The sequence below is a fragment of the Clarias gariepinus genome, chromosome 6 (genome assembly GCF_024256425.1).
Source record: "Clarias gariepinus isolate MV-2021 ecotype Netherlands chromosome 6, CGAR_prim_01v2, whole genome shotgun sequence".
Lineage (NCBI taxonomy): Eukaryota > Metazoa > Chordata > Actinopteri > Siluriformes > Clariidae > Clarias > Clarias gariepinus.
The window spans coordinates 26248196-26275000 of NC_071105.1; the positions used below are offsets into that span (position 1 = coordinate 26248196).

Genomic DNA, 26805 nt, shown 5'->3' on the forward strand with positions numbered 1-26805 from the left:
ATGAAGGTTAAGTCAATGGAATTAAAAAATCTATTGTTATTCAACAAAGAACAATATATGATAATTGATGTGTGATTTTCTATTTACAATAAATAAATAAATAATTAAAATGCAAATTTATCTGAAGAGTCTTTAATTTTGATGCTCAGTGTCAAAAAAATGTTGTGCTTTCCTCTTTGTCTGTACCATGACGGGCTTGCACAATGTGTCTGATTAATGCATATAAAATAGTATTGGAAATAAAACAGTAATAGTTGGCAAAATGTCACATCAAAAGATTCAAATAAACATGGTGGGATGTGTGATTATTGTAAAATAATCAACTTCAAGGTGGTACTGCGTCATACCACTACATCATTTATTTTTTTCCCATAACCGCACAGCCACGGAATGCTCTGCTTCTGACTTTATTCTCCTTTATTTACCCACAGTAATCTTTCTCAACTCAAAATGTCTCAACTCTGGTTAAAATCTCCCCTCTTCAAACTAGTACACATTCCAAATCCTATTCCAGCCACTGTGTTAAAACTTCATCAAGCTATTCCTGCTACTAACTCAATTAACAGCTCTAAATATATATTTGCGTTTCATTTTTAATAAAGATTAGTGTGAGGGAGTCGTTGCTTACAGTGAATCATATTTTAACTGAAACATATACAATCAGAGATTCTTTCTGTGCCATGAGTGGCTGAGCAGTGAGGATCTCAGCTATTTGTATTAATTGAGTTCCCCTCCTCCCTCCCTTTATGCTCATTTTCACATTCAACTGTTATCTGCAATGCAAAACAGGACCGGTCAGATTTCCTCTAAGTATATAATTAATGCTATTTCTAAAAAGCCCTCTTCACATGGAAAACAGGCGCTCGTGCTGAAACCCCACGAATTACGGGCTCACGGAAAACTGCTCTCCATCCGCTGTTTAGACTTCCAAACTAATTCGTGGAGAATACATAAATCAATGGTTTATACCCACTCCAGACCATTACACCACCTTCTCTAAGCTGCACTTTTCAACCGATCTATTAATATTTATGACAACACCAAACATTTCAAATTGCTACGTTTAAACAATATAAAGTTCTGTGTGCAATTACATAAGCTGTGAGCTGACTCCGGGTAAAAACCGACATTTCCCTAAATAGCAGGCGATATCCAGACCTGACAAATGGTTTTCCCTAGGAAGAAAAAACAAAACAAGAGAGAGCGAGAGAGAGAGATATCCAATGTGATAATGATGCTGAGAGAGAGAGAGGGGTGTGGTGTAAAAGGCTGAGTGAGTGTGTTTGTGTATGTGACGGTGCAAGCTGTGGAGTGAAGTTGCTGATAGTGGATAGATTAATAACAAGGGTAAAGAAGGAGTAAACAGGGTACCGCTCTGTGCCTGGTACGGACGTGTGACCCCACAAGGTCAAAGGTCAGCTCAGCTATGTGGCTTTTAAATCCTTGGTGCTGTTTAACAAAAACGGGTTTTCTTTTCATACAGCCGGATGTTAAAATGCGTGCACAAGGTTACTTCTAGACACTTACACAAACATGCTCAAAAAGCAAGTCGCAGCGTTTACCCGCAGACACATACATGCACGCCCAAACACACACACACACGCCACCGCATCCTCTAACTTACTCTAGTCTTTTAATAAATGAGCCGAGCTGTTTTCCTCCTGCACCTACGTCTTGTCTGCCGGAGGCGTTATTGAATCGGGATGACGTTTATTAATCCTTTACTGGGCTGTTAAGGCATAAACACCCTTCACAGCGTACTGTCAGTGGCATATTGCCTCGCTCGCACCGGCCCGCTCTTCCACGTCAATTACGCCTCTCGACTTTCAGAGGCGCGGCCTGATGAATCGTCCGTAAAATCCATTCGCATTAATACTCCATTGTGCATCTGCTGCTGACTGTAATTAAAGAAGTAAATGACTCATAAGAAAGGATGCATTAGCTGCAGGGATGGGAGAAAAAAAAAAAAAAAAAACTAAATAAAGGAGGATAAAGAGCGGGCCGGGACGTACTGTTAGGAATGGGCTTTTTCTTGTTGGAGTGATGCCGCTTTCGTATCAGTGACACTGTGAGATCTACTTCGCAGTGTTCTTTAACTAGTGTAATGAGTTTGTACAGTGATAGCTATTTATGAAGATGCTGATATATGAAGCCCAACTCGATTTGAGGAGCAGTGAAGGGAAGTGTGGAAAGAATGACAGAAAGAGAGAATGGGGCAAACGGTGTTAAAGGAAGAACAAAGAAATTAAATCAGGAACAATGCAAGCGGATGATCGATGCTTACGCCCAATGCTCTGTGTTTTTTATGTGCACACTGTGACACACACACACACACACACACACACATTTCACTGCCCTTACTTTTTCCTTCAGAACTTGCGCTGCCTGGGGATCCTCACCATTATGCGTTGTGCCAATTTCCGTTGACTGGCTTAAACAGCACAGGTTTGCCAACTGAGCCAAGTATACAGATGAAGCTCAGGATAGAAAGGAAAACTACGGTCTCTTTTATTTGTATTGCACTTCTCTTTGAAGAATTGCATCAGATTTTTGGTGAGAACAAAATGCTTTTTTTTTCTTCTTTTATCCAAACATGTAGGGAAAGAGTAATGTGAAAGGATCATTAGGTGTAAAACATTTTTTTCCCTGCATGGAGTCATGTCTCGGCCCTTAGTCAATACTCACATAGCGCCAAGTTGTGGGAAGCTTTTGTAAACATGGCGCATTCTTTCTTTGGAGTAATGCTTAGGGTAGAAACAATGAGACACAAGCAACTTGTACCGCATATGGCAGGGACAAATGATAAACTCATTTTGAATTTTTTTTTCTTTTGAACATAGTGATTGTGTCAGAAATGATCTTGATCAGGTAATATTACATTCCACCGATCATCCCTTCATTCCACCGCATTTAGCAGTGTTTTACTGGAAAGACAGGAAGGATATTCTGAAAGGTTAATATGTGTGAAAGTTAGGGTCTAGTCGAGTTCACAAGGCAAACATGATATGTGAAAATTCAAGGATTTATGCTGGAACAGAAAGCGGTCTGGCATTAAAGACTACACCGGGGGACGGCCATGCCATGAGGAGGACAGCTAGTCAGCCAGCACTTCTCGCAAAATGTACTGAAGTTACATAACAGTGTAAGTGCCATATGCCATATGCGGTACAAGTCGCTTGTGTCTCATTGTTTCTAGCTGGCTGTCAATAAATATACCCAATGATAATGAGTTATTATAGATAAAATACCTAAAAAGTCTTTCCACGATGTGTTGAAAATGTAAACCACAGAGAAGAACGACATGTGACGCTGCATTGGGACAAATCATTTTTGAGTTACAGGACAGAGCTCTATTAGCAAATTAGTTTACAGAACATTAGAAAATTGGTATATTTAAATTATTTAAAAAAGAAAATCATTTAAAAAATATTTTTTTTACATGTAGAATTAAAAAAAAAATAAGAAAAAGTTGTTAACTCTAATGGTTTTATTAATTTTTTTTAAACCAGGAGCCCCTTACCTGCAGGACAGTGGACGTATCTAAAATGGTAAGTTTGGCACTGAATAGATGGATTTGAGGAGAGCTTTGACAAGGAAAAGGAGTGACTACATGGAGAACTTGTCGAGGGTTTCACGTGTGAGGCACAAAAGAACAACAATAGCGCCGCAGGCAGTATCCAAGGAGACACGGCAGAATTTCTTCATTTTAGAATTTTCCTGCATGCTAAAGATCAGCGAGAACCAGAAGAGCCTGGCGACTTTGCAGAGTCTACAAGTCTACGAGTGAGTTTACACAGGCCAAGAGAGCACTATGAGGGAAATGTATATATATATATATATAAAAAATAAATAAATCATGCAGAGTCTATGGAAATAATTGACGTCCATAAATTCTGTAACTTTTTGCGGAGTTAATTTCTTCCTTTGGAAAATGTAGGAATACAAACCCTTAGGGGTCACGAACTTAAACACAGGACTAAACATTCAGCTCAGATCACCAACGTGTCCTACTTGCCCATTTAAACAGACTTTAACAGTCCGTGATCTGGTGATAACTGTTGACTAAAATGCAATGACGACGATCATTCTTTTCAAGACACCACCTGTTACAGAAAATGCATACATATACACACACACACACACACACACACACACACACACACAGTCTCACACATATCCTATCCTATTCATCTTCTGAGAGATCTTCAAAGTATGTTTCATGGGCCAATCGACTCACATTCATCATCCACCTTGCTCAAACATATTGTATGTGTGTGTTGTGTTTGGAAGAGGAACAGTCATTCCGCTGGGATCCCTATGACATTAGAAGTTAGTTGTGAAAGAGTATATAGAGAATATCTCAATATGTCGCGGCCTGAGCGATTGGCTACGGTTTGGGATTGAGTTGCAGAGAGAGAGGCTGCTCCATGGGAATAACAACTTCTGCTCAAGTCATTCCAACCTGGGTAATGTGATCCTGTACACACACACACACACACACACAAAAAGAGAGAGAAAAAGAGAGAGAGAGAGAGAGAAAGAGAGAGAGATGATTGCTTTTGTCTTCTTAAACTAGACTAGTATCTAACTAGACAATGGACAGAAGCTTCGTTTTCCTTTCACTGGGAAAAAATATAGAGACAAACAAAAAGAAACACATATTGTTCTCCATAGAAGCACCTGGTATAAACAACATCGGCTTATCGAACAGAACCCCCCAGATTTTCAATTCTATCCAAGGGAAAGTGTTTCTCTGCCAGCGTACAGGACGAGGAGGACGTGCTGGTGGGATCAGACACCTCCAATCTGCACTGTGATGCTCGATGATGTCTCCTCTGGAGCTGCAGGCCTCAATAAACCTTGACGCAAAATTACGCGGCAAAGCTTCCGGGCCTAAAGCAACGTAGGATGGAAATATTAAACTCTGTCAAGTGGTGTGGCAATTTACAGAAGCGCTGGTGGTCTGATTTACCGTGGTTAATGATAAACGCGTCCGTTACAAAGTCCTCGGTGTAGTTAGTGGACGTAAAGCGACTTTGTCACGTGTTAACTTTAATGCAGCGTGTCATATACGATTACATTATACAGGTACGGCGGGTCACGGCATTACAGTTCACCGACGCTTTCTTTTTTTCACAAATGCTCTGCCCCTTCTTTCATCACTCTCTCGTTCTCTCACTCACACTCACACACCATTTACCCTCTCATTGCCCTTCTCTCTAGACCAAAAAAGAGCCACGGCGAATGAGACAAACATAAAGTGAGGAGGCAGCCGGAAATAGCACTGCTCCGAACAACAAGCGCAGCAGAAAGCAAGGGCACGGCATCTATGGAGCGGAGAGAAGGCAAAATGACAGACTGCTGTTCACCTCCATTAGCCGCTGAGAGAGATAGAGATAGAGAGAGAGAGAGAGAGAGAGTGGAAGAAAAAGAAGAAGCATCCAGGAGCGTACAACCTGTGAAAGAATCAGAGAGATCTCTTTAAATCCGGACTGGGTCGTTGCCGCATTAATTCTGGAGGAACCGTAATCTCTCAGGCAAATCAAATTACTCTCATTAACTGGCCAAGGAAACGGCCTCAGTAATAAGTGTGTGTAAAAAAAAAAGTATTTATTACCAATAATCACCCGTTTAAAATGAAGCAACGCAGCCGATGGGTTTTATTTTTTTGCTGATTAAGGGTAAAAATGAGAAACAGGAAAGGGCGTTTGCACGCACATATACACACACACACACAGACACACGCACACACAATGAGAAGTGTCTGTGCAAGGATGACGCAGTGATTAAGGTTGAAAGAATAGAGGCCATATAAGCTTTAAGGACGTTTTTGTGCGGGCAAGCGTGGCGCGACTAAAGCGCGCACAGCCCATCTCTGTCTAGTTAACACAGCAGAAATGTGACATTCTCCTTTTTAATAACGCTTGACAGCATCTAGGGGTAATTTCCTTAAAAATAAAACCAATTAATTACATCAGAAATGTTAATGGAAAAATATATCAAAGGAGAGATAAATATGATTCGGCGCCATAAAATCAATTAATGGGAGAGGTCAGCGTCTCATTCATTTGCTAGATTAACATAATTACCTATTTTTCTTTTCCTCATTTACTGCTCCATTCATTTGGGACCGCAGCGCTGTCCCTCTATCCCAGTGGAACAAACAGAGCGAGAGCGAGAGTGAGAGAGAGAGAGAGAGAGGGGCAAGCTGGCCTAAATTAAATATCTCCATCCATACTGAGTGTGAACATTAACACTATGGACACACCATAATTACATTTCTTACTGCGTGCTGTTCGACGGTAAATTATTTTCATTTAGCACTGAAGGCTAGCTCTTTATTCGCTGGTGCGGTATGGAGAAGCCGATTTAATAAAGAACTGAACACGATAAAACTATTGTGCTAGAGACTCACAGTAACTGTAATCGGTTATACTGATGAACAAAAAAACTCCAGGTTGCTGAAATGTCATGAACAAGGATGCAAATTTTGCATATTTTTTCTAAATCGATAATGGATGAATCAATTTTTTTATTAATACTAACAAGGCAAAATTTATTTATCTTTTTTTTACTGATTTAAGTTTTATTAATCCTTGCGAGAACCTGGCTGTACTGTTGTACAAGTCCGATCCACGGATGCCTGATCCTGTAACCCACAGCACCCAAAGACGCTTCTGACAACATCCTGGTGCCAGACACCTCAGCACACCTCTAAAGATCTGACCACAGTGCTGAAAACATTTTAATGCAGCTGTGTATCTGTCTGTAAGCATATTTGCTCTGTGTCATTGATACGGTCATCAAAAACACCTTGTGAGATATATATATATATATAATAAATTTAGAACTAGTGCTCACATTTTATTTTTTTCAGTTTATTTTTTGATCAATTACTCACGTTTTCTCTGTGTGGTATTGGTCCTAACCTTGTTAAAATACTAAGCAAAATATTTATTTGAATTCGCACATTATTTGTACACCTCATTTGCAAACCATGAAGAGAGCACGATGTGCGTGTGCGCTGACTCTGTACAACCCGAGTCTAACCTCAGTGAGAAACCCAGCGGTGACCACAGCTAGAGTCGTGGTTTTCCAGAGGCTCAATTACGTTAAAGCACACTTAGCTACACGAGTAAGGAAAGAGCGTGCGGATTCTTCGCTCGGATAGCAACAAGCGGCCGATTGTTTTTCTCCCCGCGCCGATGATAAATGACTACGAGCCATCGAGGTGTTTAGAGATTAACGAGCGAGTTAGAGTGTTTAACACACAACAGCTACTTCAGTGAGACCCGATGCTAAGGATCACATAAACACTTTATAAATAGTGGGCTGGGAGGATAATTATTTTGATTGTGGGCTCTCGTGAAGCTCCCCCACTTTAACATCTGTTTGAAATATGGGCTGGTGTGTGCGTGAGGTCGACCGTGTGTATGTGTTTCTAACTCCAAAAAAACAGACACAGGCAAAAAAAAAAAAAAAAAAGCCCATGTGTGCAAACTTTATATCCATTCTTTCTCCTTTCTCCGAGCTCTCTCTCTCTCAAACACACACAGGTAGCACAGGATCTCTCTGTACTTTACCTGGCATGGTGGTGGAGGTGAAGTTTGTCAGGAGACACAAATATAAATGCGTCTAAAAATATGTATTTATCCAGTCTAAAGAAAGAAGTAGTTTATTTTTCCTTAGATGGAAATTCCTGATCCTATTCCAGTAAAAAAAAAAAAAAATTGCATAAAAGATAACAAATGCTGGAAAATAAAGTGCTACAAAAATGGTTTTCCACCGGCTTCTCTATTTTACACACTGGTATGCAGACCTGACAACTCATCCCATCTTCGGCTTTGCTCCCAATTCCTGCATCTCTGTGATCCGGGGCCGAGGCAAGGAAAGCCGATACACCTCAATTAGAACCGCAGAGTTACACAACTTGCTTCCGAAAGTTCTGTAAAAAGCTGTCGCACTGTGCAGAGCGCGGCCTCTGGTGATTTCATGTAATGTGTACAATTCATCCAAGCTAAGTCGAACCTATGGATCTTTAAACTGTGAAGTCAAATAAAAAATATCTAAACCACACATAGCAAACTGGTGCTTTTGTATGCTTCTTTACGATGAGTGTAAAACATGCGGTGCCATTTGTCTGAGCAGAAAGACTTGCATATGGATAAAGAATAAAAGTTATGTACAGTTAGGAGAAAATCATTGATGAAGTTCCCTATCCTACTGTACTGCTATCAAATAAATCACACGTAGGGCAATGTCTAGCATGCCCTGCTACTGTAGCTAGCTATAAACCTTAAATAACTGGTAAACTGTGTATTGATCTTTTTGCAGAAACGTGATTACCATGATGTCATTCACATTAGCCGACAGCAGAAATACCATTAGCCGACATTAAGCTTATATGTCTTTACATTTATAATTATGTTCTATGTGTTTTTCCGAGCTAAATTTAAAAAAAAATATTATTTCTGTTGCAGTATTTTGTAGTGGACTTCGAAACATATTCAAAAGAGAAACAGGCATGTGAAATAAAGATGAAGATGGTAATGACAATCAATTGTTCTATACCAGATTGTGCACTTATTCGGGGGTTAAAGGGGGATTCGGGATTCATTCCTTTAATAAGCAATTAATGAGCAGACAAAGTGTTTAAAGACATATCATCATCAGACGTCTTTTCTTGCTGAAACTGCTACTGTGACTGGTTGTGTATGTGGGTTTTGGCACTAGCACCAAATAAGTAGCATTCCTTTCTCCATCTAGAAGTAGATGTGACCGTGGTGGATAGACGCTGTGACATCATGTTCAAAATGTCTATACTTTTGCCTTCATTGTGTGCTTTACTGTATGTAGCTCGAGCTGTGGAAAGTATGTGAACCAGAACTGTGTGAGTCAGCACAATCTTCTCATTAAACACATGCACACTCTTTATTTCCCTGTTCCACTCGCTCGCCCTAAAGTGGCATCATGGCCCGCTGTGTGGCGGGGTCCCAGGGTGGCGCTCGGTGACTGATCAGAGCGAGTCACACGCATTGCTGTATACTGCCGTGCTTTATCTTGTTCTTTAACAGGCGGAATCAATCAATCCCCGCACGGCTTCGCCATTCCAGGCACGGCTCGCGTGCTCCCGTTCAGCCATCGCCCGGAGTTACCTGAGCCAAATTGGATCAACAAGCTCCGGTTCCCCTTTACTGCCGCAATCTGAGATGAAGATCATATTAGAGGGAAGAGAGCGAAGTGCGTAAATACAGCAGAGAGAGACAGATAGATAGAAGACTTGATGTGGGCCAAGTCAAGCATTTTTTGAGGACAATAAAAAAAAAACAACAACAAAAAAAAAAATGAATAAACCATATTGTAAACCATCGGCCCCAATGAATGCACTGATCTAGCGTATGCATTATTACAAACCAATTAAGCAGACATTGCTGCTTAATACACCACCTCTCGTTCCTCCTCCTTTCAAACAAACCTTATAAAAATTACAAAACTACATGTAAATTGGAACAGGCTAATAATTTGCATTTACCCGTAGAAAGAAAAGAAATATGGGAGTGTTTCCACAGATGGGGAGCTGCTTATTCTTATGCGCTGATGGTCTTATGATAGATTTGAAGAACAAACCTTGACTAGCGTTGCCATTTTTTTTTCAGTTGCCCTACAGATATTTTACATTATTCAATCAAAAATACCATCTTTCTGATTCCAACTTTCTTTTTTATATATTTTAATGTTTAATAGGGGGCCCGTGGCTATCTATGAGAGCAATTATTAGATATCCGCAGAGAGAAATTGAAAAATTAATCATACGCTCGACTTTGCTCTGGCGCTTATACATAGGAAATGGCTTGCGTGCTCGCTTTCAAGCACAACAACGCGCTCCGCAGGGTTGGAGGCTGCAGAAAACAATCACGTCAATATCACAATTAAGAGATTATTTACTTCTGCCGCTCCTAGAAACGATAACCTGCCGTACGGTGCAGAGATTAAGATCGGTGTTGATCGCGTAGCAACAACAGTGATGTGGGAAGATGAGGGTTAATCAGCACACAACACCCAAACCATAAGAGAAAATTATAGTGATAAGGAAGTTCTCCTGATAAGTTAAGACATAAAGGGAAACTACCCAACCTGCTCCTTTCTACATCGCTCTCGGTACAAATATATGCTCATCAATTCATCTACATTATGACACAGAACTACAAAATAAGCCAGGAAGCTGATGTTTGTATCGGACACAGAAAAAACTCACATGCAACAGCTGCCACCAAGCCTGGTGAAAAACATGTTACCATATGCACTGTAAATATTCATAAAGCTACAGCAGGGTTTTTTTAAATCATGTTTTTGGCTTTCTGCCCTGGTGATCATGCTATACTATGCTAGACTTTTGCTTGAACAACATGCTTTAAATTTTAACGCAAAAAACATTAAATATAACATGAACAATAATGATCTTGCTGAGGATTGTGGGAATTAAAGTACTATAGCCAGTTTCTTCCTATTCACTTAATTGCTAGTATTTGCGAAAAAAAAATGTGAGAAATGTGTGCTGAGACGATATAATATACAACTGTCGCCACTTTGTTTTTTTTTGGGATATGTATTGTACAGTAACACATTTTGTAATATTAAAAATAAATAAATAAACGAACAAACAAAAAAAGCAAACAAAATCTTGCAGATGATTTTCTTCTTACCCACAATTTTTACATTTTTACACGATTTATTAAGAAAAAATTATCATTTTGCTTTTGGTTTATTCGCATTATTATTATTATTATTATGTTTCTAGCATCATCCCTCCACCTCAACTGAGAACAATAATGATAGACTAGAACAACATGCTTCAAAACATTTTTTTTAATATAAAAAAAACATCAATTCAGAATGCAAATTTGTCATTACAACATTTAACATCTTCCTGACATGCCATGCTACTCTTAAGCCTCCAGGGATAAACAGTCTTATTTCAACTCCCCTCCTTAACACTTAACACCTCTTACGTTAAACATTCTCCAATTCCCCTGTAGCGTGGTGAGTGTAAAATCTAATCATAACAATGATGATCCACTACCACAACCCAGTCAAGGTGTCCCAGCGTTCAATATTTAAGACCCGACATCCTGTAGTGTCAAAGAAAGTAGTTATCTCATGTCTCAATCAACTGTCGCACATCTCAATCTTGATTTGAAAGACAGATAAGCGACGACAGCTAAGTGTCATCCAGTGTTTGTTTTGATCTGAAGTGTTTTTACAAGGCTTTTTTCTCTGGTTTCCGAGAAACAGGATCATTGGTTACGATTAATGACTTTCATAATGTGAAAGCGTGTGGTTTTTTTCTGAGCAAATCTTGTAACGTGGTTGATGACTGGGGAATCGTCAAGGACAAAATAATCTGTGAAATCTGTCATTATATCTGTGACCAAGGCGTAATGTACCATTCAGCTCAAATCAGACAGCTATAAATATTTCTTTCTTTAAATATATACTCTAACCAGCCACTTCATTAGGTACACCTTGCTAGTACTCGGTTGTACCCGCTTTTTCCTTCAGAACTGCCCTGATTCCTTATTTCATAGATTTAGCAAGGTGAGAGATTTTGGTCCATATTGACATGACAGTATCACGCAGTTGCTGCAGATTTGTCGGCCGCACATCCAAGATGCAAAACTCGTATTCCATCACGTCCTGAAGGTGCTTTATTGAATTTGAGATCTGGTGACAGTGAAGACCACTAGACTCACTGTCATGTTAAAGAAAGCAGTTTGAGCTGGTTATAGCTTTGTCACTTGGCACAATATTCTGTGGTCATAAATGCTTGGACATGGTCAGGAACAATACACAGACTGTGGAATTTAAATGATGCTAAGTTGGTACTTAGGTGCCCAAAGTGTGCCAAGAAAATATCTCCCACACATCAAATGTTGCGGTATATCAATTTTACATCCCTTTCACAGACATATTAGGTCTTCTTCTCCACATACTGTAAGTCTCAGGACATATTCCCTTGTTCTTGGAAGGAAGACAGAGAGGGAAAGACCGACACATGCATAAAGGCACTGGCTTATTTTCTGTGCCATTTACTGGCTTGCACTCTAACAGCCCCTTTCTATTACATCATGTCAGCGACTGTAAACAAGCAAATAACAACAGGGCAGTGAAGCCGGGAGCATGGCGTGACACACCTCCCCGCACCGCGAGGGGAATTGCTCTGCTCGTTCTCCTGGCCTACAAAACATTTGTTTTTTTATTGACCGACTAAATAATACATCACATTTTACTTCTCTCAGGAACAAATGGAGAGGGAGGAAAAAAAGAAAAGGATTTATGAGAGGGGAACAGAGGGGAAACTATTTATGGCAGGCGTCATTCATAGATAGGCGAGGGACCATCAGCCATATTTATGGGCCGCCATCATATCGTAGACGCCGAATATCATTCTCCGAATGGTACGCAAACTGCCGCTGCTGCCATTTCTCTTCCGAATAGAGGCCACGTCACATCCACTGGGCCTTGGCAGGTCATTATTAACAACAGAAAACACACAGGAACAATCCCACTAAAGTTGGAAGATTATGCTGTAGTTTGTGGTTACAATGAATGCGTAGAAAAAAAACCCTACTGCAATAAAATAAATTTCATTAAGACTTGAGTAAGTTTATCTCTATTGTGTTAGTTATACATGGAGATATCTATTTAGGTCATGCCCACATCCATCTCTCAGTATACATTATGGGAATAAAAAACAGTGTCACACACACACTGACGATTCATACAACAGCCTTTATCTTTGATTACCACACACAACGTCGTGGCCAATTCATGTGTGAAAATGATTCCTTGTTCCCCAAACCATTCTTTCACAATTTGGCGACTGGAAGATGCCAATGCCATCAGGGAAGAAAAAAAAAAGCATTGATGTGATAACCTGGCCGTACGTTCAGTACGTTCACGTCATCTGCTGACTTCATTTTATTACCACATAACATTTTTACACTTGACCAAACGAAGCAACCTCAGATCATAACACTGACCACTATGCATGACTTTGGAGCAACTGACAAAAGTCCAGACTGAACCTATTCCAAAGTGATGGTGTATCAGGATAAAAAGGGAAGCACATGAGACTTTTGTAGGTCACTCTGCATAAGAGCATCTGCCAAATGCCTGTACATGTAAATGTAAAAGCACTATACAAATAAAATAAAATTGAATTGAATTAAATTAAATGTAAACGTCAGTCTGGAATAGGGTCTGGATTCAATTTGGAATCTGGATTCATTAGAACCCATAACAATTGTCCATTGCTCCAAAGTCCAATCCTTCAACATTGTCAGTTTTTAACTTAATTTCAGTCATTTTGAAAACAATGTTTTTTTTTTTGGCCAGGCAGTGTATTGTATGTTAGTCTGTAAAATAAAGAGTGAAAATTTCTATTATCTCACTAAAAGTACCATCTTAGTTAATTATATAGTTAAAAATGTAGATATACACTACATATACACTATAGTTGTTTTAAATTGTAATTGAGTTCTAACCCAGTTACAGCCCACATACTTATTATATTTAAGTGTAACTTCAGTTGTGTTTTAATAATAATTATAATAATGACGTGTACTGTAAAAATTGTACTCGATTAAAAATAACCATTTAGTGAATTTAAAAAACTTTCCTTAACATTGTTTTCCACAATGATAAACTTGATTTAAAGTAATAAACTAAAATGGTTGGATGCAGAACTGAACACGTTAACTCCTAGACACTTCATGTATTTTTAACAAGTAATTAAATAAAACTGTATGGTTTAATTTAAGAAAAAAAGTGAGGTTATTTTTTTTTTCATTAGAAAATGTAATTAAGCAAAGGTACATTTCAGAAATTCAATAATACTACAGTAATGAATGTATACGCCAAAAATAATACTGAAGTGTAACAACAAAGTATAATTACTCTTGTATTTTTCACGATTTGTCACATTATCCACTAATAATTCATCACAAACAATGTGACAAGCATTTATAATAAAGGTGGAAATTCTGTATTAAATTAAATATGTTTCTGTGATTGATCATCCCCTGGCCACAAATAAAACCGGAAATAACATCTAAAAATATTTTTTATATATTTTAATACAAAGGAATTATATAGTCAAATATTTGTGGACACTTGAGCATCAGTCTTATATGTCCAGATTTAGTCCCCTTTACTGGCATAATAACCTCCATTCTTCTGAGAAGGCTTTCTACTAGATTCTGTAGCATGGCTGTGGGATTTGTGCTCATTCAGTACAGCTCCGGTACATCTTCATGTTCGGCAGGATTGACAGGATCAGGACTCAGTGCTCTCTTTTAAAATATGTTTGGGTTGAGTAATTTTGTTTCAGGTATAATTCTGTGTAATATCTGTGGTTGGAGAGATTAAACAAAGGAAAATTCTTTTTTTTCCCCCTGAAAGCAAATATTCAACATATACACTGTCGCGTGTTAACCACTGTACACAATGATGCACACACAAAAGAAACTGCCAGATACCAGCGTGTGCGGCAATGGTGACAAATCTCTACTCCGTCACTGGTAGTGTGGCCTTGGCCCTGAACCACAACCCTCTGAATCAACACATCACCTGTCCCGACATCTAGACATTATGAATAAGAAATACCAACTAGCTGCAGTACAGGACTTTCACATTACATGTGCTCCACCCCTCCACTTATCTTCACTCTCTAAAGTGTCGTCAGACTCTCTCTCATGCTCAAAGCTGTTTTGTTCAAATCTCTGGAGTTTCCCTGAGACGCCTTAATCAGGAGTGGGTTCAGTGGATGAAGGCTATATTGAAACAAATAAACGCTTTAAAACGCTCAGAAAGGCCGAATTTTTCATTTCAATAGCATGGTTAACCCTTATCATCCCCACTCCTGAGGGCCCATTCTATGTTAATTGGATCTCCATGGCATTTGTGTTGGGGTGTTACCATGCACAGTCCATGAATAATAATTACCCAGAAGTTTTGCGATCCAAGTGAAAAAAAATATATACTTTTCCTGATACATATTAATTCGGTGAAGTTTTTCAAAAGTCGAAATCTCATTAAAAATGCATAAGCGCCTCACTTCCCATGACAATTAATGCATCTTTAAATTAAGCCCTAATAACTCTGAAATTGCGTTATATGGAACGGAAACTTCTTCTTTTTTTCCTTCCAAAAGACGCAATTATTGTTCATCTTCAGGAAAACATTACAATCTAAAAGTAACGTTAAATAACGTCCTGACTGAGAGGACCTGAAGGAGAAAGAGAAGAAGATTATAAATGTTTTTAAAAATACAGGCTTCGTCTTAAATTGAATTCCTCCCTAGAGCCCATTGAATAAGCGATCTAATGCTAAAACGATGTCAACAACACAGAGGGCCGCGTTATTCCCCCAGCTGCCTACAACACCTGCTCCACGTTTACAGGACCCCTCTTTACGGCATCAAAGCCCATCCGCTTAGTGTAGACAGTGAGAGGTGCTTCATGCTCCTAATGGTACCAGCATAGCCGGCATCATTTACACGGGAGGTCTATCTTTCTCTCTCTCTCACACACACATACACACGCACATTGTTGTTAAAGAAGAAGAAGAAGAAGAAGAAGAAGGGAAAGAATGAGACAGGCCGAGGTTACATCATCTACGTAAATATGGGAAGTAGAACAATGGGACGGGCAACAAATCTTTACAAAAAAAAAAAAAAAAAAAACAGGCATACACAGATCATTCGCATTAACACACACACACACACACACACACACACACACACACACTACCTCTCTCTCTCTCTCCCCACTACGCCACTTTTCCGTCGGCTGACCGTTTGACCCGAAATCCATTAGCGATGTGGCGCTGCAGCCTTTAGCAGAGCAACTTGGTCCTGTTTTTCCTGTACAGCCCCAGACACACTCCTTACCTCACTGTCAAACAACTCGCACATGAATTACTGTAAACAGGATGTTAACCCGCGGTGCAGTAAACTCTCTCCATCTGCCCTACGTACATATATATGACCTGCACATCATCATAGCACTCTATAGTTTATGGGCGCTAGACTTGATAATAAATCTTCTCTGATGCCCTGACTGTGAAAGCGAAACCCTGATACGGGGCGGGTTTGCCAGGTTCGGAGGAGCGGCGCTTTGCTTCGGAGCTCCGATGAAAGTATCTCTTTAAAGGCGGGGAATATTGCTTGCCCCAATTAGAAGGCAATATGGGAAAATTGCAATGGCGTGGTTCTCCTTGGGAAAAAAATAAAATAAATAAAAACGCGGTGATGGAGTATTCTGTGACACGCTGCAGGTTCCCTTTCTCCTGAGAATAATTATTTCTCGCCTTTTCTACATACAATCACCCTTAATGTTTAATTTCCATTGCATTGCTACGATTATGAATCAGATTGCCCATCAATTGGCAGACGCAGCAAAGAAATTCACACTGTAATAAAACTGTCATCTGTATAAAGACAGATGTTGCAAGTTGGGTGATAACACAATTAAAGCGTTCAACGAGGGATTCCAGAAAATTATTGAAATTGGAGCAAGCACTATCATTTTACCAATAAAGCAATTTGAGGCAATATGCAGTGTCATAACGCTGATCTTTATCCCTGTTGTCTAGAGCTGCAATAAGTTGGGAAGTTGCAAGCCTGTCATTTCGGGCCAATCGGACATTACCTGTAAGAGTTTGCAAGCAGATGGGAGAGAGGAGGAGAGCAGAGAGGAGGAATGCAAGAAAGGGAAATGCTCAAGCGACATCCATGAATCTTATTTTAATCCAGCTTCTCCAGTCTGTTCATCTGTCTTCCATCAGCTTCTCACCAGTGGATGCATTTATCTGGGTCTACACAAAATCTCTCTCTCACTTTCTCTCCAGTTTCTCTCTCTCTTTCTTTCTCTCTTTTCATCGCCTTGTTTCCATGAAGCACCACGTACACTTTTGCATAATAGAACATGTGTGCCATGCCAGACGAGAGATCTCAAAGAGTTGCGGACTAAAAAGCCAACCTTCTTTTATTTTCTGTCTTTCTAGATGCAATGTCACAGACAACTGCACTCATCCAAGGACAGAGAGAAGAAAAAAAAATCATAATTGCCTTGCTTTATCTTGTAATTTGTAACAAAGCTAAAGCATCCATGAGCCTGACAAAGCAAACGCCAACGGATTTGCCCTTCCATAAAAGAAAAGCAATTATTCATCCATTGTTTTGTTTTTTTTTCTTTCGTCCTTTTTTTTTTTTTTTTTACTTTTTGATATTGATGGAATATGTTGGGAGCAGACACAGGGCTTGGATGGATATTTCCAAGCCCTCAAACTTCATTAAAAGATGTCTGTGATGAGGCAGGGTGCTGATATTAAATATTCAGCAGCTGCGTACGTGCATGTGCTCGGCGTGATTACTGGCAGTCCATAAGTACAAGTCAACAACAGTTTGCTCAAGCATGCAAGTGATTAAAAATGCACCAGCATTTTGCGAATGGTCATAAATCATCGGATTGTGCAGAACATGAGACGCGATAGAGACAACAGGAACATTCTTGAGCACCGTCGTATTGTCCGTAACGGCTTGGAATGGGTGTTGGAGTGTTTGTTGCTGGCTAATTACAGGTGAGTTTATAGGCATTTATAGAGTCATCAAGACTAAATCCTACATCAGCTGTAAAAAGCCACTTCCTTCTTGCTGCAGAGGTTGTTTGTACGTGCACACGCAGGCGCTTTCCGTTGCACATGCATCAAAATGAAGAGAAAAAAGGCTCAAAACACCACAAAAAGGTTGCTGGTGCATACGATCAACCTGTTTGTCTGTTTTTCTTTTTCTTTTTTTTTATTTTATTTTTATCACTCTCATCATCCTCACTTCCTCATCAAAAGAAAATGCTGAAAACCACAAGTTCTCTCGTAGCTCGAGGGTGCGCATGACAAAAAGCAGCTTTTGAAAAGCAGTCACCGAGCGCAGTCATTACAGGATCTGCATGTATTTCACTTTATGCCAAAAACTGCCTTTGGCTCCATTAAAGCTTGATGTCTATCTGGGAAAAACAAGGGGGGAAAAAATCCTTTAAATATTTGGGACTTTTTTGAGGAACCCTACGCAGGTTGACGCGTTTCTGATCCACCTGACTTCTGGTGGTATCTCTGGCGACGTGCTTACCCGGCCGGGGTGAGGATGTGTTTATCTTAAATGGGGAAATTCCAGTCACTTACACTTTTACACAGCTGCAGAACAAATAATGCAATGTCAAACCAGCTGAAAAGCAGAATAAAGCAGATCAAAATGTGAAAGAAGTCACAGGAGGAGAAAAAAAAAAGTACTAGCAGCTGGAACATAAAGAAAAGAATGTGTCCTGCTTTCAAGTCAACAACAGGAGGAATAAAACATCTTCGCTGTATAAAGTGGATAAGGAACTGAAAAACATAAGCAGTGAACTCGTTTTAACTCTGCAAACAAAAAAATATATATTTTAGATGGTTCGGCCATGTAACTAATAATAATAATAATAATAATAATAATAATAATAATAACGCAGAAAGCACAGTGGTGTAGAGTTTCGCATGCTTCCCCTGTTGTCACAAGGCTTTTCTCTCAGCTCCCTGGTTTCCCTTACGCTATAAAAGAAAGTTGCAACTAGGTAACTGGGTAGACTACCTACCTTGTGTGTATAAGTGTGTGGCGTGTGTGTGTGTGTGTATACTGTAGTGCCCTAACATGGACTGGCATGTCATTTGGAGTGAATTCCTTTATTCTCCCAGTGGATTTTCTTCAACTGTTTTGCATTTATCATTAGTTACTTATCTAATCTCAAACAGTGTAATGTTCAGATGACGCCTGTTAAGAAATGCTGCACATACTGTAACCAAGCTTACTTTGCAAACAGCTAACACAATTACTTTATCAGCAGCAACTACAGAGACATTACTAACAACTCGGTTATTTATTTTAAAGAATGCAAATCCTCATTTATTTAGCAATGACTTTGGAATTTTTGTTTGGCTCTACATCTTCACGCTAACTTCTAACCACAAGACAATCGTTACGGACTCGTGGCCTGCTAACGGCCAGATTGATTATGGTTTATTATTAGAGGAATATCAAACATTTACAAATACCCATACAGTATGCAGCTGGAATGAACAAACTACAACAAAGCTGAGCACTTTGGTTAAGGCAGCATTATTGTAAGGTTTCGCGATTTTCTGAACCGACAATCCAAATTTTACGTCTGAAAAACAACCATCAAAGGCCATCTGTTGGGGTGTAGTGGCATGCAAAAGTCACTGTCTGGAATGTTTTTGGTATAGCAACGTGGACAAATGTCTATTTTCATTTATTATGAATTTAAATTCATTTATTTATCTTCTATACCACTTACCCAGAGAAAAAACTCTAATCACAGGGAGAACATGCTAAGTCCATGCACACAGACCTCGAGGAGGGAATTAAACACTCGACCCTGGAGGTACAAGGTGACAGTGCTAATCACTACGCCACCGTGCTGCTGAATTTAAATTGTAAACATAAATGTTTGTGAAAACTTGTAAACGGCGACAAGCTTGCCATAAATCCATGAAACACATACGAAATGTACTTAAGCGAACCTAGCTTTTCTACAATAAATAAATAAATAAACAAATGAATAGAATTCTATAGTACAGAATCAGGTTGTTTAAGAACAGTAGCAGCACTTTCAATAGCAAATAGTACCAACAATGGTTATGTTATTTAAGGAATATTTAATTTATATTTTTCAGTTTTATTTTTACTATTAACTTTAAATGGCTTGCTTTTTGTTTTTTATTTTAGTCATTAATTCATTGAAGCACAACTTAGTGAACCTTTCATTCTTGACAGAGTAAACAGGCATCGTGTTTTACATGACATGAAATGCCAACACATCTAAGAAGTTATCTCAGGGTTTTATTCCCAACCTAAGTTCTCTTCTCCATTTATGACATGATGTCAAATCAACATGGCTGCTCATAGCACAGTTCATCGACAAAGACACATATGTCCTCATTTGTTAAGTCTAAAACACTGCCTACACAGTTCGCTGTTTAAAACAGAAAATAAACATCACTCATCCGAGTATTATGCCTAGCATGTGTCTAACAAAAGCTGAACATCCAGTTTCCCCATTTCATCTGTCAAAAGCAGTGAAGTCAGATATGACATAATTTGGACTTATTTATTAATAGTGTATAATGTATTATTAATTCAGAAATAGCACATTATGATGTAATGCTGAACTACAGTTTAAATAAACTCATTCGTCTGGCTTTTTAAACCTGCACGCATTCCGTATCTCTGAAGTGATATCTGTATACTGTGCTACAAGATAAGTCTTGACGTTCATATGGAGATGTTTAAATGAAGCTTATGGTCTACTTCCCCCGATCTAACTCGTGTGGCAAGATGAATTCCCCTGTCAGGCTTGAGATGATCAAACAGATTACAATTATTTTATCCTCCATATGTATTAATGAGCACTGTCTTTTATAGTTATGTGGCTTAACAAGAACTGATGACATGTCAAGCTTCAGGTTTGTTTTTTTTCCCTGCCATGTTCTCAAAGGATTTAAATCTTATTAGTTTATGAATTTGGTAGATTAATTTTCGACTCAGCTTTTCTATGGGTTAAAAAAAAAATGAAGCTTTGGAGTTTCAGCAAATGACCAATATACACATTTTAACTGAACTATCAAATATATACTAATTTGACGCTCTGTAGCAAAGCAGTAACATAAGATTTAATGGGTACAATCTAGAATGAACTGTATACAAACATACATACTGTGCATGGGAACATAGTAAACTGAGCGAATGCCAATCAAAAGGAAATATCTGGAAAAACTGAATATTCTGTTTTGCATCTTAATAGACCCAATAATCACCAGGCAAAGCTTTGCACACATTCTACACAATGCATGCTGTTAAGAATAAAAAAAAAAAAAAAAAGTTGGGTATCCAAATAATGCTTAAAAAAAGAGGTCTGTTAACACAAGCATTGCAAATGAGTAATCCCTTTCAGAGCAGTTAACGTTAGCCACTTGGTTCATTCTTAAAATTCAGACATTTCTTCTCTTGCAGCTCTCACACTAAATATCAGATTCTAACTGTATGTACAGTACTGTGCAATAGTCTTGAGCCACCCATCATTTCTATATATTTTGCTTCCAGAGAGATAGATTTCAATGGAGTCTTAAAGAATAGCTCTTCATTAAAGGAAGGAAGGATTTTTTTTTTTGGCTGTGATTTTCAGTCTGGTCGCTAAACCTGAAGGGTTTTAGAGGAATGGTCTTGTTTCTTTAAGCCCCACAGTGACCTATGAATCATTTGAGCATAAAAAAACATGTAACTTAAGGCATGAACCAGTGAGAGACAGGTACAGATGATGACGGGTGATCAGGCTGGTGATCCTGAACGCTGAGTGGTCGGAGTAGACGAGAAGAGAAATGAGGATGCTGCTGAGGTTGTTACATAAACAACCAATTTTTAAAATGGGATCCTTAGGCACTTTGCAGCCTGCCGCAGTAAAACATTTGTTCCTATTTATTTTATTTAATTTAATTTTATATATGGAAATTATAGGTGGCTCAAGACTATTATGCACATTAAAATGCGCAATAAAATGCACATTAACCATAAATCTAAACTTTTTACAGACACTAATTCCTAACTCAAGCATCACATCAAAGCTATATGAAACTATATAAGCAAGCAACTTTGTTTTCAATGGATACACTATTTGTCACTGTGTGAATAAAAATATCCAGCGAATTTTACATATGAACCTAGGAAATAATATATAATACATAGCTATATAAAGATAGCTCTAATCTATTAAAATGGTTCTTATTTATTTACTTATTTATTTATGCATAAAGACAATGATAAGCATAAACTGAATAACACATGGTCACACACACTGTCCCTTTCCCACCTAGACAGGGTTTCTTCAATGGTCTGTTTTTAATAATTTATTTCCAATATCATTATAAATGCCAGATTTGGGTTTTTTCCCCCTTTCTTTTATATCAATAGAACCGATTGCTCACAGGTCATCAAATAGTAATTACGAGCAAACACATGATGTCTAAAGATTTGAAAGATGACTAAATAAAATATATCAATGACATATGTCTTTTTAAACAAATCTGTACACGTCATGTGAGAATTTAAGCCCCGTGTCCGAGAACTTAATCTAGACAATCTGCTTCACGTCAGCTCCAACGGCAGAAAAAAAAACAATTTTACACTTTTACACCTTACATGTATGTGGGAGTATTAAGAGTTATTGGATCTTTCAATGATTTTTAAATCTTCTTTCGAGAGCGGGTCTAAGCGTAAAGCATCAAGGGTGGGGTGGGGGGGTCATGAGAGAACGTGAAAGTGCACGTGAAGTGCCAGTTTAACGTAGTATACCACTGGTGTTCTAACAGCATTGGTAATCTTATTATGCAAATGATACATGGTTGTTTAATAATGTGTTTTGTTGGCTTTGGTTTGATTTCTATGAGATATATGGAGACGTGTGAAACCTGTAAAATACTTCTCGTTAAGGCCTCAGCAGACCGCACATACGGCAGAGATGCCTATTGTGCGGAGACTTTGCTTGCTGTATTGTGGACGTGGAACTTCCACTAGCCTATGATTGTAGCATTCAAACTGGTTAAACTGCATATATGAGTATATATGGGTTTGTATGCCCACAATGGTGGTTTTGTCTTTGTGTAATCTGCACACATGCTGTCTCTGCTCTAAGCAGATAAAATAATCAGTAGTAAAAAATAATCTGTTGTATTTTGTTAGTTAGTATTCAGGCATCTATTAATTGGGACAGGTGACACAAAGACAAAAAAACCTTAAAAAAAAAGGCCTTAGGAGGACATGGAATGTTTGAGGACGTTGACAGTCACACCCCTTTTTTACACCACTCCACCCATATTAGAGCAGCACACCCATTTAAGACCAACAAAAACTGGCAAACAAAAAACAGGAAAATGAAAAAAAAAAGTGGCGCAGGCTGTGCCACACAACACTGCGACAATTCCAGCCAATCAGCGACGATGGGGGGCGTTCAAGTAGTTAGTGTCAGCTAGCCAAGTAGTTAGTGTAGCTGCTCTGGCAATGTGTGTCCATAAATATGGGAGGTGGAGTTTCTAAATGGGGCACTGACAGGAGGGGTGTGTGTTTTACTTTTCAAATATCAGCAATAATGTAATTACTTTTGTATTGGCATGAAAACAATGTGTTGTTTAAAAATCATCTGCTTTAAGAAATAAAGGGAGGGCTTTGTCCCCCACATACTGTAGGACCCCCTTAAAAATAAAACTGCCACCAGAAAGATGAACTGTACACCTTCCGACGTAGTGTCAGAGAACCTTGTCCATGTTGTCCAGTAATAAAAACTGCACTAAAATGTATCGCACTACCACTTCATTCCACAAATCCTTTTTCCTTTCTTATCTGGTCTTTTTTTTGTTTGTTTGTTTCCAGCACAGCATTCTGGTTCACCCACAGATCTCTTCCTCTCCCTCGTCTCCCCTCACATCCATCAAAGCTGTAACTCTTGTTGTTTTAGTCGGGCGAATCAGAACCCGCCTCTGGCAGGGAACGAAGGAAAAGTCAACAGGAATTAAATTTCAGCGCAACTGTTTACTCAACTGTGGCCTGCAGTTATTGAAGTTTCATCCATGGTTTTGTGTGACGACGGCACTAATGAATTCAGCATGGATGTGATTTTCCTGCGGCCAACATCAGGGCGTTGTGCGTTCGGCTTCGGCCACTCCATGGGCGGTGAGAGAAGGCCTGACAGCCAATTGCTAAGGATTAAGAATACCATTTGGCAGCTATGAACTTTATCTTCGTAATCAGCTATGGTGTCATATTTTGTTTGATGATGCAACATTTCTTTAACAAAAAAAAAAAATCAACACTTCATATTTTATTAATGTGCTTCTTATTCATTCATTGATTCACTTTCTTTACCGCTTATCCTACGTACAGTCTCTATGTAAGAGACATTAGGCATGAGGTGGGGTACGCCCTTGGACAGGTTGCCAGTCTTTTGCTGGGCATGCGCACACACACACACAAAAAAAATTAAAAATCCTTCGGCTATGGAAGTGTGAGCCCAAAGCGTAACCATTACACTGTCGTCCTGTCTGTGCTCCTTATAAAGTGCTTTAATCTTTTATATATGAGCTACACAATAAAACACAGACCCTACACAGAGCTCTATTATCACTCACATGCCTTTGTGCATCTGTGTTCCCGTACTTGAAGCTCACTGAAATATCTAAATTGTTCTGATATTTTAAAGTTTGCCATAAAGTTGGCATCAAATGGCAACCGTGACACCAAACCATATGTAAAGATCTTCAAAGCCAGCGTCGATCTTTGTTTTAAAGCAACGCCACTGCCCCGGTGTTTACAGACAGCCGTTTCTATGCCGAGTGACAGCTACATCAGAGCGTCGCTCCATCATGACCAAACAACCACTGACAACAACTCCCATCAGCCCCTGGGGCACAGAAAGCATGCGGCTCACTGATCTTTTCAAGTCCTTTTCGCCTGTGCCGTCGCGAACTGAGTCGCGGTGACAGAAAAAAAAAAGCATTTCTGGGGTGGGTCTTAAAAGGGCAGACTGCCTGACTGGACAACGTGTTATGTCGACAGCGCGTGGTGTCAGAGTCCGAGATCTCCACTGCTCCTACGTTTCTGCAAACGATTTTACTGGAAAGCCAAGTGTACTAGGATAAACACGTCAGCAAGCAAACACACAATTGCCAAAAGAGCACTTTAAAGTGTTTTAAAAATTCAGGACACCTTCAGTATACATAAATAATCATAATAATGTGTTTATGTGCTTGGAGGAGGAGAGAGGATGAAATATTAATGGGCACTTAAAAGGAGGGAGAGAGACATGTGGATGACATGGACAGGTGAGAAAGAGTGAGTCTGAGACTGATTGAACCAGGTGTATGATCCAAAACCTTCATGTGTGATCAGATAAATCACAATTACCTGTTGCTGCTGAAGGGTCATGAGGTTTGCGGCTGTGATGTCGGAGGACAGTGTGGTGCTCTTGGATCGTACGTCTCGGTACACGCCTTCCGCTGCCAACCCGTTCTGTTTGGCTGTTCCGTTGCTCGTCGCCTCCGCTGTCCCCGCCTCTTGCATCATGACTTAAAGACCTGTTTCGAAAAGATACGGAAAAAGACACAGCTGTCAAAATAAAGCGCCGTATCTCAGACGCATGAGCAGACTTTTGGCAATATTTGGCTCTCCTCTTGTTTCCTAGTTGAACTGGACTTGTTTGTTTGCTGATGGTTTCCACCCACAAACATTTATAGAGTCTCTCTCTCTCTCTTTCTCTCTCTCTCTCACACACACACTCATTCCCACATGGTAATACTGTACAATGCTTAGATCCCTTAGAGATGACACATCCGTGCACGCTCAGACCAAAAAAGGGTGCAGGTTGTGAGATATTGAAAGGCTTTGTTTCTGTTTCTCCATTTCTTTCAGTTAGGAAAGGGGGAGGAAAGGAAAGGGGGGAAAAATGAAGAACAGGAACACAACCCTACAGCAAGTCTCTGCGAAGAAGCCCAAGAAAACACACTCGCTCGCAAAACAAAACACATTCGACTGAAATGGATATATTTACTCGGATGGCTCCCAGAAGAGCCGCGGCCTCGATGGCTTTTTAATGGCTGACAGCTCTCCCCGAAAGTCGTCCCGAATCAAACTGTACTGCAAACATTTGCATCGCAGCTGTTGAGTTTACACCAGAATCCCAGCCTGAACATAAATAAGCACCAGCTGCGGCAAACAATCCAGACTTATGGTCAATGTATTTAGAATGTATCCATTACATCAACGTCATGTGTCAGTAAGATTTTATTCTTTAAAGCCCTGGATTTTTCTGAGTATAGAATGCATGCTTATGTTGTTGGTTTATACATATTTTTCCTTCTCTTGTGTGTGCTCTTTTCTCTTCACGAGCCTAGACACTTAAATATACTGCATATACAGTACTGTAGGACACTGGATTTCTGAAATGGGCAAGAATTCATCGTCTCATACACTAGGACCATGTCCCAGATCGCCCAAGCGATCCGATTTATTATTAATTCCGTGCAGAAGAATAAGGCCTTGAAACATAAAGCTACGAACCCAAAGATGAGAGAAAGTAGAAAAGGAAACTACATCCTATTAATGCTAATGCACTTCTTTATAAAAGTGGTTGTCATTTTAGTCATCATCGCTACTACAATACAGTTATAATAACTACTTATTCAGACATTATTAAAGTTAGATACAAAAGTACATGTCTGATAGTAAATAAATGTTTAAACGATATTATTACAGTGCCTTGCAAAAGTATTCATACCCCTTGAACTTTTCCACATTTGGTTACAACACTTTTACGTGATGGACCAAAACAAAGTTAACCCACCATGCACGGGGAAAACATGCAAACTCCATGCACACACACCTGAGGCAGGAATCGAACCCCTGGCCCTGGAGGTGTAAGACCACGGTGTTGCTACACCGATATTACATTTATTACATATAATAAAGCATCAAAGGATATCTTAGGTATTAGAGATGGGGAAATAGATAAAGTAATAAATTGTGATTCGTTTGTGTGGCAATTCATGTATCACCACTGTGACTTTTTTTTATGATTTTTTGCAATTATATACATTGGAACCTTGGATTCCGAGGATAATTAGTTTTGGAAGTGGGCTTGTATTTTAAAACACTCG

General features: G+C 39.2%; 1 protein-coding gene across 4 annotated transcripts in view; it reads right to left on the reverse strand.

Moving 5' to 3' along the window:
- The window catches only part of foxp1b (forkhead box P1b), a 165587-nt gene that overhangs the window by 64731 nt on the left and 74051 nt on the right, over window positions 1–26805 (reverse strand). For all 4 annotated transcript variants that reach the window (XM_053497995.1, XM_053497992.1, XM_053497993.1 and 1 more), the window contains one exon: window positions 25058–25227. In XM_053497995.1, coding sequence (XP_053353970.1) covers window positions 25058–25216 — 159 coding nt within the window. In that variant the 5' untranslated portion in view covers window positions 25217–25227. The remainder of the gene's footprint in view (window positions 1–25057; window positions 25228–26805) is intronic.